General features: G+C 41.3%; 1 protein-coding gene across 2 annotated transcripts in view; it reads right to left on the bottom strand.

The window, feature by feature from the left end:
* The window catches only part of LOC307266648 (disks large homolog 5-like), a 31,842-nt gene extending 21,072 nt beyond the window's left edge, over positions 1 to 10,770 (bottom strand). The window contains exons 1-5 of one of the 2 annotated variants that reach the window (XM_080048716.1): positions 10,085 to 10,770; positions 4,540 to 4,608; positions 3,821 to 3,989; positions 3,308 to 3,454; positions 367 to 550 (exon numbers count right to left, since the gene is read on the bottom strand). In XM_080048716.1, the coding sequence (XP_079904842.1) occupies positions 367 to 550; positions 3,308 to 3,454; positions 3,821 to 3,989; positions 4,540 to 4,608; positions 10,085 to 10,382 (867 nt within the window). In that variant the 5' untranslated portion in view covers positions 10,383 to 10,770. The remainder of the gene's footprint in view (positions 1 to 366; positions 551 to 3,307; positions 3,455 to 3,820; positions 3,990 to 4,539; positions 4,609 to 10,084) is intronic. The other variant, XM_080048717.1, reaches the window with a different exon arrangement.
* Positions 10,771 to 12,756: the final 1,986 nt, after the last annotated feature.

Here is a 12,756-nt window from a genome sequence, read left to right as displayed (position 1 = left end):
GACTGCCATAACAAACAGTGGAACAGTAGAAGTCCCAGGTTAAACCATTAGTCAAATTTGAAAGAAAGTTTTGATCGGTGGAGATATGGGAGGACAAAACTTGTCTGACCCTATTTCTCGGAATGATAGTCATCTTGGAAGTAATGGCCACAGAGAGAGAAATACATTGATTTCTCTCTCAAATGCGAAGATCTAAAAGGGTAAATATCTAGGGCAGTCAGAGATGGTAGTGTGTGTGCAGACAGTGTTTCCGTATAATTATATAAAGTAGCGCTTTTGCCCTTCACACTTGCCTTATTTAAGTATGGACCTGTGTATGTGAATGTATAGTCATCTATGGATGTATAAGCATGAATGGAGACGTACCTGCTGATGCATTATCCTCATGTCAGCCACCTCTCTCTGGCCGTCGTCATGCAGCCTCCTCAGCTCTTCACAGGCCTGCTTGACGTGGTTGTGTTCTCTGAGCAGCTGGATGTTGTCCTGCCTCACAGCCTCCTGCTCCTCTTTCAGCTGGGCGTGTTCACTCACCTGACGGCTGTGTAGCGTGCTGAGGAGACACCACAGCGACAAGCACCATCACATCTTTGCGGTGGCTGTGTAAAGATGGGCGTGCACTGCCAGCCATGTTTAGAATCAGCATGAAAGAACTTGTAGCTAAGCAAAACATATGACTATGCCTTACTAGACTGACCAAAAAGTACTAACTATTATTTGGCTAATTATATTTTCTTTAGATACATTGGCCCTCATTTATCAACCTTGCGTAGACCAGAAATTTGGGTGTACGTACATTTCCACGCAAACCTCGGCATTTATCAATATGGACGTGAGCGTAGGATACGCTCAAATCCCACGCCAGCTCTCAGCTCGTGTACGCAAGTTTGTAAACAGCATGGACTCGCAGTGCAGGCTGTGCCGGGTAGCCGATTACTTTGTTGGACAATTATTAGAAGATAATACAAATGCAGTGTTTGCTCAGACCGAAATAAAGATATTAATCACTTAAAAATGTGCAGCTTATGGTGTGCAACTGAGTAGGAGCACTGATTCAATAGTGCACACACCGGCCACTTAGGAGCGCTGCATGTAAGGGCAGTTGTCTCCGTCTGGAGCAGCTGGGGGGACACTGAGGCACGGGGGCTGCATTCATTCAAAATGTTAGCCTAAGCAGCCTGTTCAATATGTAGTAGGCCTGTACTGCTCTTTATGATAAAAAATACACGGCACAACATTCAGCTTAACATTTTATTTATTTGACGCACTTTTTAGATGTTAATTCCTCTTTTAATGTGTCATTGATCGCTTAAGCGAGCGATTTATTTCCACTGTTAACCGGCACGTTTTTCCGATCTGCTGGTGGAGCAGGACAGTGGGCGCTCTCACAGCTGATCGTTGCCTGGTCGGCTTGTGCAGCTGACGGCCGGGCTGACCAAGCGCATGCTGTCATGAGTAAAACGCAAAATGTGTTATTTTTAGTTTTTAAACCCCTTTTGAGTAGTGCTATCTAAAAGGGCCAATACATTTTAATCATTCTGCAGACGTGTATTTCTTTTATGGGGACCATTATCGGACAGTTGGTGCGTCTTTTTCTCCTCTACCACTTATATTATGCCCGCACCCCCAGCCCAGTTGGTTGCATTTCAGAACAGCAACACGCTTTTAGTGGCGATTTTTGAGTCAGACCACTTTTTCTTCGTCTATTCAAAGAAATGGCGACATATAATTGTATATGCTGTTTTATAGCATTTGAGCAATAGCCATTATGTAGGCCTAAACCTAAAATGCAAAATCCTCAGCTGGAGATCGTTTGTTGTCAACACCAACGCTGTTGACCGCAGCAGTTATTTCCTTCCTAACTGCTGCCTTCTGTCGTTCTTCGATGCCGCTTGTAATGCTCCGAAATGAAACTCTTTATTTTTCTACTTTCGCTGTTATTCTGTCAATTTCTACTTCAGATAAGTTCCTCTTTTGTGCCGTAATGCGCTTATCCATGTCGCAAAACCTCTGGGCGAGGCATCTAAACTGAGGAAATATAGGGGCGTGGTACGATTGTTTTCAGTCTCCGCATTTATCAATAATGGCGTGGCGTACGCCGAGATTGGCGAGATACGACTGTTTGATAAATTCCACGCGATACCTGGCGTAGGGAGGTATTTGCGCCAGAATCTGCACCAGTTTCCACGCAAGTTTGATAAATGAGGGCCATTGTCTCCTTTGTCAGACACAGGGGGCTTTCACACACCACTGTTCTGGGCCCATTACTTATTTTTAGAAGTGTTCTGCCAACAACTTTTTGAGGAAGTCCTACATGCCCATTTACCGTTTTTTTAACCTTAAGAATCAAAACAGGTAAATAAATCCAAAATGAAAACACATGCTACAACCTTAGACAAGTTCATTCTATGATAATTAGGTGGTAATATTTGATTGTTGTCTCAATATCACAATGGAGACTTGAGTGAAAAAGCCTCTTATGTAATACTGCTCAACTGGTAACAGTACAAACAGGAGTTACATAGAGGATCAATATAAAAAGGCACCCAGTAATGATTACTGGGTGCTAATGCTAGCCTATGTGTTAAGTGACTTATTGATTTTAGTACAATGTGATTTCCCTTCCCCACAGGATGATGTGTAGTGTGAATGGATCAGTGCAACGACAGACAGGACGGGTGATACATCAAGACTTTCTCTGGTGTGCAAACAGAGTTCAGGAGGAGAGGCTTAACCATGGCAATAATCCTTCATCTGTCTGTTTGCATTGGGGCCAGATGTCGGGTCCCTACACTTGGGAGACAGTATGGCATCATAAAATCACACAAATGGACCAGCCTCACAGCTTATTGCATGGGACAAACAAACACTCTGTTGGTAGCATTATCCTCATGGCACAGATGCCGTGCCATGCACAAAGGGTTCAAATGATGATGATGATGATTACAGAGCATGCTTTGGCATCAACTCTTCAAGGGCATTGCTTCTAGAGAAGTAATTTGGTCTCTGCTCTCAACATTGGGTCTTAAAAGATGACTGTGCTGCTAAGAAGACAATATAAACAAAAAAAGATGAAATTGAATTGATGAAGGGCTGCAAGGATTTTTTTTCAAGGCTTAACTCATCAGCTTTTGGAATGGTATAAAGGCTTCATCCCTATTACTCTCACGAGAGTAAAATCTGTTGTTTGCAATCTGCCGGTGGAAGGACCAAATACCAGTTAAAACCCTACAGGCAGATGTGTACAGCACAAATGTGCCGGCTGATAAAAGATTTACAGAAAAGGCCCTGTAGTAGGCTTTCAACTCACTGGTAGAAGTCTGCCTTCTTCACTGCCTCCTCGCACCTCTTCAGGGTGCTGCTGTGCTGGTTCTGAAGGGATTGCAGGTCTGCCATGGCTTTCATGCACTGCAGCTTCAGACGCTCATAGTCATGACCTGCTTTTGAGTCTGGTGGTCTATTTGACAGAGATGGGAAAGGAGGCAGACAAAATTTGCAATGCATCAAAATCCAATTTTAAGATGCCACATGGGAGGGTGAGAGAGGCAAGGGCAGGATAAACAAAATATGAACTCAGTGCTTATGGGAACACGACGGGAAGAGAGGCAACATTAACATTTCATGCTTACCCCTTGTTTTACAGAGTTGAGCATAGTTCACTCGTTGTCGTTGTTTTGTTTTTTCTATGTAAAGCTCAGCGAGGCAAAATGACTCTATTAACAGAGTGCAGGTATCATACAGTACATGGGATCACTGGGCTTGTTCTAGCAGCGTGTGGCTTTTGAAAAACAGGCCCAAAAGGTGAGAGAGCAGAAGAGTATACCTGCAGTCATCAAAGGTGGTCCCGGGTGAAGAGAGAGCCAGGCGTTTGCGCAGTTCGTCCCTCTCGCGGGTCACATGTCTGAGCTGGAAGAGAAGCGTCTCCATCTTCTCGTTGGCCTGGTGGCTGTCCATGTGAGCGGGAGGAGGGGAGGAGGCTTGACCAGGCGTACCTGTGGGAGTCAGCATGTCACTGGTGGTATATGGCGTTTCATAGCTCTAATGATGAGGGGGGGGGATGCTTTCACAAGATTCTATTCCATGTTCTTTTATTAAATTTTTTTTTTACAGAGAACTTGCAGACTATAAAGACAATACATAAATTCCTCCACTGATAAAACATTTAAAAGTTGTTTTCCTGTCAGTGGCATTGACCAGTCAAATTCTCTCTCTCTCCCTCCCTCAGAGAATTACCAAATGAAATAGCTGTGTGTGTGTGTGTGTGTGTGTGTGTGTGTGTGTGTCTGTCTGTCTGTCTGTCTGTCTGTCTGTGTAATTCCTTCTCACATCTGTGTAATCACTTGCATGTGCTCAGCGTCTAAACAGGCAGAACCAATGACTATTATTGAACTAATATGATCTTTAGAGTATGTTCTAAGGTTAACTCCTTTGAAGGTACAGGCTGTTTTTCGGAGTAGAAACACAATAAAAGTGTTTTGTTTTTATTTTTTTCTGATGTTTATAGAGCCTGCACCTGAACCCCACCACGAGTGCCACACTCACCTAGGCTGCTGAGGGAGCTGCTGCTCTCCGAGTCGGACGGCATGGTGGACAAGATGCTGTAAGTGGACCCTGCGAGGTGAACAAAACATTAAAGTCAGCGGCGAGTGTACTCGAGCATGTCTGCTGCATTATAGTCAGATGATTATCTCCAGAATTGTAAGGGACATCAAGGCTCTGTGGCTTAGGTTACATTCAGGGGCCTTTTCTGAAAAAAGGCCAGCTGGAGACATAATAAGGTGGGACTTTCCCCAAGTTGGGCCTGACAGCAGAGTGTGGCTAATTACCAGTTGGGCAGGGAGCTTGAATACTGACTAGCCGGGGCCCCCAAAGAGACTGCAGCCTCAGAGCTTCTCCTTTTATCTCCTCTGACAACATCACACAGCTCCCCCCCTAAAAGCCCCGTTTTTATAGCCTACGGTGATTCATAATTAACTGTACAGAAAGGAAGCCTCACTGCAACACTGTAAGTATTATTATATTGGTGGAAAAAAAGTGTTTGATATTTTACTTGAAAACTTCTTTAACGGAAAATCTATTATGAGAGTAGTTGCCAGTGCCCGGCAATTTTCCACGGCTAGGTTGGTTTGTTGAAGTCGATTTATCAGTTAAGTTCTATTATTGTTTTATTGGTTCAAAGCCAAAGTGGAGTCAGCAATTCTGTAGAAAGCGTGTTGTCAAAATCAGTGAATATCTCCTCAAGATCGCTAACTGCTAAAGGCTGTGTATTAACACCAGATCTTTTTTTCATGGTGCACACAGGACGTACAGGTAGCAGATTTTTGAGTAGATATTTACAGATTTTGACAAGTTCCAACTTACTCTTTTCATCACATATAGATAACCACCTCCACACAGTGCCTCCTTCAAATGTGTCAGAAAAAAAAAAGTCTAAAGAAGTTTAAATGTTTAACAGACTGTAAAAGTATTGATCAAACAGCCAGGACTGCATATTTACTAAGATTTAGAATTGGCCTTGGGATGAGCAGCTTATAGTTGAGTTAAATCAGCAACTTCCAGCCCTGATGTAAGGGCCTAGCGCTCGACTCGGAGCGGGAGCATGACAAACGATTCTATTTACCCACGTCTCAGCCTCTAAATCAATCCCTGGCTGGCTGTGTTCCCACTAGCTAAAAAGGAGACTATGAGTTTGATTAAGACTGGAAGGAGCCCAGCGAACATGGCTCTCTCTTTCCCAGCAAAGGACTGAAAGAAAGAAAAAAAAGGAGTGATGTGCCTCAGGAACCGTGGCATCCCATGGATCAAGCTCTCTTTGTTCTTGCTCTAGCTTAAGTTTCCCATGACTCTGTTTGAGCAGAGAGTGTCTCAATGGGCAAGGTTCACTGTGTCATAGCTTGCTCACTTTTCTGCTCTGTGAAAAGTCATGTGACCTGGACCTCACTGCAGCTCTGACCCTCACCACTCAAGTATCCCGTTTATGTTGATCACTTTTCCTAAGCAGAGCAACTTGGTGCCCTTTTGCTGCACATTTTCTGTGAGAAACGTTGTTGGAACTGTGCCTTTCCATGAAAATGGCCTGAAGTTTTTGCTTAAATCTGAAAGCTCTAAATATCCTTTGGTTGTACAACTACAGTACAGGTCCAGGGTGTTATATTTTCCGTTTCACTCCAAACGGAAATGTCCCCTTTTGTTTGTCTAGTTTGAGGTAGTTTTAAGATAAAACATTTAGTGGACAATCATTAATATGATATAACTTCTACTGATAACTTTGAATTCATCTGGGGGGGGGGGGGCAGACCATTTAAACATGAGTTCTGACATTAAAACAAAGATAAACAAACAATTGGTGAGTTTCATGTTGAAGTTGTCAACTTGTCGATATTTGTATACAGTAAAAATCTGACCAAGTAAAGTCTGCAAACAAGTGACTGTAGAATGGTGGATGAAATCAGCCTTTTGCACAGCAGACGTTTTGAAATCACTTGAGGCAAACTATCAGATTTCACAGCGCTCACATTTACACTAGTACTCCAAAAGACCTGTAAACGGACTCTGATGTATAAAAATTGGTGGAGTTCCCCTAAACAACTAGTGGATGGATTGCCATGAAATTTGGTACAGGTGTTCAAGAATCTAGTGCCACCAGCGGGCTGACCATTTATGTTCAGTGTGAACTCTCATACAACAATTAACATGCACTTTGTTGAAGACATTAAGCTTCTTTGTGATATTTGGTGATCCAACTAACCCCAATCCCCAGGTCCAATGAATCAATTGGCCAAAATATGATTTATCTATCTAACAGTTAGGAGTTCTTGAACATGAACATTGTAACCTTGTAGAGTGATACAGTGCTGTAGTCTTGTTTTCTTGTATAATGAAATATCCTTTCCATCCACCACAATATAACAGATCAGTTTTGAATCTTCAATAACATTTTCTTAATAGCGTACTGTTTTCACCGCTGAAGTCAATTGGAAAAAAGACCCCAGATTCTCTTATTTCCCCTTTATTTGGGAGATCGAGAAATAATTAATTTTTAAAAGAAAACCAGTGAAATCAAGAAATGACTGCCCTACTACCTAACATCCGGTCTTATTTTGCATTGGCACATGCACACAGCCAAGTGAACACGTAGGCCAGACAGTGACAATACACACCCTTATGATATGCTGCCGTCATCATGTTATTGTTCTTCAAGAAAAGATGAGGACTATCTGTAAACAAAGGTCTCTGCTGGACTTAAGCTATGGTTATATAAAACTATACAATAGCTGTGTTTATTTGTAAATAACAACAACAACAACAAATCAGCCCTTGAGGCATATGCCTGTTTAAGCACTGTATATAGGCACGCATCATATACACATCACAGTAAAATTCTTGCAGCTCTGTGATCAGCTCAATGGGCTACATTTGGCATCTCTGTTGTTGACATTTTAATGACTGCTGAGGTGAACTAGCGAGGCATTCGCTCGTTAACAATGTTTTGATTTGTATGATCATAACTCTCTCCCTCAGGGATTCTTGGTGACAGGGGAATAGCTACATCTGGCTGCTGACGACAGTGGATGTAATTTAAAAACATAGTCTGTAACAAGCTAATGCTATAGTGTTTTCCTGGGGAAGGCCCTTCTTTTGGCTGTTCAGTGGAGGAACCTGTCTTCCCAGTAGCAGAAAGCAGCTCTGCCCATTTGTGTCCTGTGTGACTACTAACAGGGAACCGCACACTACGCCAGACTTCTAAGACCAGCCCAGAACATGTTCATGTACAAACCTCTCCAGCAGTGAAAAAGCTCAGGTGCTCAATTTAAGACTGGATGCACGATTGTGAACTGCAGCGCTAAAGGAAAAAGCTTAGAAAATCGGACTCCCTCTGCAGCTAGTTCTCTTATAAATAATGAGGACAGAATAAATGCATAATTAACACCTCACTATTCAGCTCACTGAGTATGACATGATAGCTTAGAATGAACAGTGAAACTTGCAATGCAAATTGCTTTTGAAATGCAAAAGGTGCAAGAGGTGCTGAGAAAGGGCGGTGTATCAGTGTGCACTGTGCAGTGCACATATTACTGCTGCTGGATATAATGGAGAAAAAAACTACATATAAATGAAGGATTTAGAGCTCAAGGTGATGTTTAAAACTACTGAGGCATAGATCATCACTGGTTTGGCTTACACTGAGTTTGATAACACATGTATTAGCATTATAAAAAGCAAAGGGGGATTATTTATGTGACAACATTTCATTCATATTGCATTGAATAAACTGTGGAGAACAGTCAAAGCATCCCAAAAGAGTTGGACAGGAGGCTGAACATGTGCCATCTTAACTCAACTTACCTTATGTAAAGACACCAAAATTGATTAGATAAAAAGGTGAACTAATTAAAGTTACCATTAAAAAGAAGACAATTTTTATGTTATCTAAGAATGACAATTCAATGCATAGTTTGTTGATCTCTGAGGATATTATACAAAATACCAAACATTTGATTATTCAATCAGCTCAGTTGTGAATGTCTGCTGCTTCTTTGTGTCATATGTGACAGTGAAGTGTATATATTTGGGTTTTGGACCTTTGGTCGGACAAAGGAGGAATTTGAAAAAGACACCGTGGGCTGCGGGAAGTTTTACAGACCAAGCAGTTAAAGTAAAAATAAAGATGAAAGATTTATTGATAATGTTATTACAGATAGACTGACTAATCGGTCAGCCAGTTAATCGGGCAGAGGACTATAATTTTGAGATAATCGGGATCTGCCAATATCTACGCACACATGGACGATTTAAAAAAAATACACCAATAATGTGTGCAGACACTGCAGGCAGCCTAGTCACTGTGGCAGCTCCTGGGGCATTGTTATCACTTTTTAAATGTGTAAACCAAATATTCACCTTGTATTCTTTTCTTTTTTGATAATAACAGATAGCGAGGAAATACAAAAGTCTCTTATGGCAATATGTTACAGAGCCAACACCAGGGAAGAGCAATAAACAATGCACATTATTCATTTTCCAATATTTTTCTGTCTCTACATTTTTTAAATAAATGTTCATTCAAGTTTAATTTTGTTTCTCATTTGTTACTGTCTAAATTGTTGAATCTTATCAAATGCAGAAAAACAATAACAACACGATATCCACATGGCCATTGCAATAGCCCATATAGGTCGACCACCAAATGTAATAACTGCTAGTTTTGTACCAAGACACAAATGAATCTTTCCCTCTCCAGTACACACACATCTCTCTAAAGTGAATCACTGCACTGTATGCATTAACAGTTTAAATCCTTCTCTCGTTCATTTGGCTTTGACAGTGGTGTATTGACACACACACACACACACACACACACACACACACACACACACACACACACACACACACACACACACACACACACACACACACACACACACACACACACACACACACACACACACACACACACACACACACACACACACACACACACACACACACACACACACACACACACACACACACACACACACACACACACACACACACACACACACACACACACACACACACACACACACACACACACACACACACACACACACACACACACACACACACACACACACACACACACACACACACAGAGAGAACTTGTCACTACATTGATTGTTTGAGTCTTTTAGGTCCATTAAATACTTTCACAAAAGGCTGGCAGGCTGTGCTTTTAGTGGCATGGCAAATGTAACAAGCACATTAGTGTGAGTGTAAATAGGCACCAGGTCACATGAGTGTGTAGCTCTCTGTCTCTCTCTCTCTCCCTCTCCTTATTCTTGCCCAAAGGAAAAAGTCGTGTCCTTCATCAAGTTGTCATATGGTCAATATCACTAATGTTAGTTAGAATGCTCAGTGCAGGATCGAAGCATCCTGGATCATAACCAAATGACAAGAAAAGTCGTCTCAATCACACTGTATTCCACTGTAGTAAAGCTTGTGCTTTCACAGTAAGCTACTTCAATGCATGGTGCTAAGCCTTTCCTTTCTTTATTGTTATGACTAGATTATTACCAAGTAACCAAGCCCTATTATTGCTTCTTACCAGTTGTGTGATCTACTGGTCCGATGCCATTGAGTAGCACAGAGTGCAGGTGAGGGTGCGTCTTCTCCAGCGCCGTGCAAAACTCTGCGAAATGGTCTCTGTCCTTTCGTATGAGTATCTTCAGGAGAAGGTCCACTTTTTCCGAGTTGGAGGAGCAGTTGTGTCCCAACTCGTAGCGTTCAGACTGGCTGAGGGACCCGCAGTGGGCCAAAACATCCACAACACGGTCCGCATCTGTTATCGACTCCACTAAGTTCTGGTAACATTTCTCCAACAACTCTTTATGCTTAGGCTCCATCTCTTCGGGGGGGTTTATTTTTTTTTTGTAAACCAAAGCAGCAGCGTCGGGACAAAGCCAGCTTCTTTAATCCTTCTGGCAGTTCAACTTCACTTCCTACTGTGGTGGCGACTCTGCGAAAACTATCCCGCTCGGCTCGGCTCGGTTGGGACGGTTTTCAACCCGAACTGAAGGATACACAAGAAGTAGCCATATTTGTTGCCAAAGGCTGTTGACTGCACGAAGATGACAACACATTTTCCCAACCGCCGCTCGCTCTCCGTCCTTCCCCGAAAAAAAAGAAAGGAGAAAAAAGAGACGTGTCTGCCTCTTTAAGCCCCGCTCTGTTGTTTGCGTTACGGATACATTGTCGTTCTAAAATTAAGTTGTTTCGAAATGTTACAAAAGTGTAAAAAAATAAAAAAATAAACTCTTCGCGAGCCCCTGTGTGTGTCAGACTACAAACTCCGCCATGTCTCACCACACCAGCAGCTGCAGCCCTGTGCCAATCATATTTCCGTGCAATGGACATTTAAGGTAAGCGGGGGCGGGGCTTCGAGTTTGGACGCACCTGGATCCCCGGCGCAATAATACCCTTAATTTCAAAATATAGGCTTAGACTGAACATGGCTATTATAGGCTACTCCTGTAGGCTAACCTACTTGAGTAGACTACAAGTTCGAGGTAGGCTACTTTCTTTGAATATCTCCAATGTATGCTACTTTATAGGCTACTCAATTATACATTTCAGAGGTAAATTGGCCAACTGTAGGCTACTTTTTACTTCACTATTTATTTGAGCCTACACATAGGCCAAGATAACAATTCAATAGCTAGGACTTTATTATTATTGCTAAATATAAGCCTAAAGGCAAAGTGAAAAAAGTCCCACCTACCAGCTGCAACATTGAAGTCATACAGTAGCCTAGCCTAGGCTAAATATTATTAGCCTACATTAGGCTACACACGATTATAATTCATTAATGTTAGGCCTATATACAATATGAAATTTAGCTTTTTCTACCTTCAATAAATGTTGATGCTATGTTTTTTACTGAGGCTAGTTTAAAATTTTAATGCAGGACTTTCTCTTGTTATATAGTAGGCTATATTTACATTGTAGCCTATTTCAAAAGGGTAGGCTACTTTCTCCTACCACGACTTTCAAGGAGGGTTTGTGGTGTCAAATCCATACAGTCTATGTGTTCAATCAGTGGTGGAGAGTAAAGGTCTTGCATTGTCACTTCAGTAAATAAAATAGTATTATAAGCAAAATGAACTTAAAGTGTCAAAAGTAAAAGTACTGGTTATGCAATGAAATGGCTTAATATGATTTATATAATGTTACTGATACATTGATGTGTTAGTACCAGTAGCATTATAGTTATAGTTGGTTTAAGTGGAGCTAATTTGAACTATTTTATATAGTATGGAAGTTAAATCTATAACATTTTATCGTTAGCTATTTAAATACGCTTAGTACAATTTACTTGATTAAACGTATTTGCTTCAATTTCATCACATTGTTCAGAAGTTTGTTTATTTTTTGCTACTTCATGCATGTATTTGTTCGTTGTCATGTGCATTCAATTGTTATAGGCCATAGAGTCTAACCATGGATAATACCTGACTGACTGAGGTTAGTGTAGCCTATGGTACTTTTTGGATACAAATTAATTAGATATTTTAAGACATTTGAAATCATGTTTGATCTTCTTTATCTTTAATATCTTACAGGTACTACACGCGTCGTTTTCAAACCATATTGCTAGTGAGGTCCCATTATATCAGCAATAACTACATGCACTAAAAAATACACTGTTTTCTTAAAGTTTGTGATTAATGGGTGAAACATTGAGCAGACAGTTTTTACAGTTATATAAATATGAGAGCATAAGAAATCATGCATTGCTTGTTCTGCTTCCCAAAGCCTCATCTGTCCAGTGAAACCAGTTATTGACGCAGCACATGGATTATGCGCTTCTGAATGGGCTGTGCTTTATTGTAAGGTAAATCCAAAGCTTTCATTTCATGATTTGATCTCTTTTCAGAGCAGAACTATATATATACCTCCAGATCATATAAGTTTGCCCGTTCCTCATCTGGATTGTCTCCTGACACATCTGCCGCTGCTGCTCTGTGGCACTTTCTTCTGCTCCACATAATCCCTCAGATCTCAGAGGAGGCAGACGTCACACAAGGCTGAGATCTTTGAGAAATTATTTGACTGCTGACAATGACATCATATATAAGATTACTCATGTGTGCTTATATATTTATATATATATATATAATATATATATATATATAGCCTCGTTGCATACAGCTGCACTGGAGAGATACTTTGAGGCTCATTTGCCATAACTCCTGACTACTCTATGGAGGGCCTGCAGTG

This window comes from Ammodytes marinus (assembly GCF_949987685.1).
Source record: "Ammodytes marinus genome assembly, chromosome: 20".
Lineage (NCBI taxonomy): Eukaryota > Metazoa > Chordata > Actinopteri > Uranoscopiformes > Ammodytidae > Ammodytes > Ammodytes marinus.
This window is presented reverse-complemented; position numbering and strand designations above follow the sequence as displayed.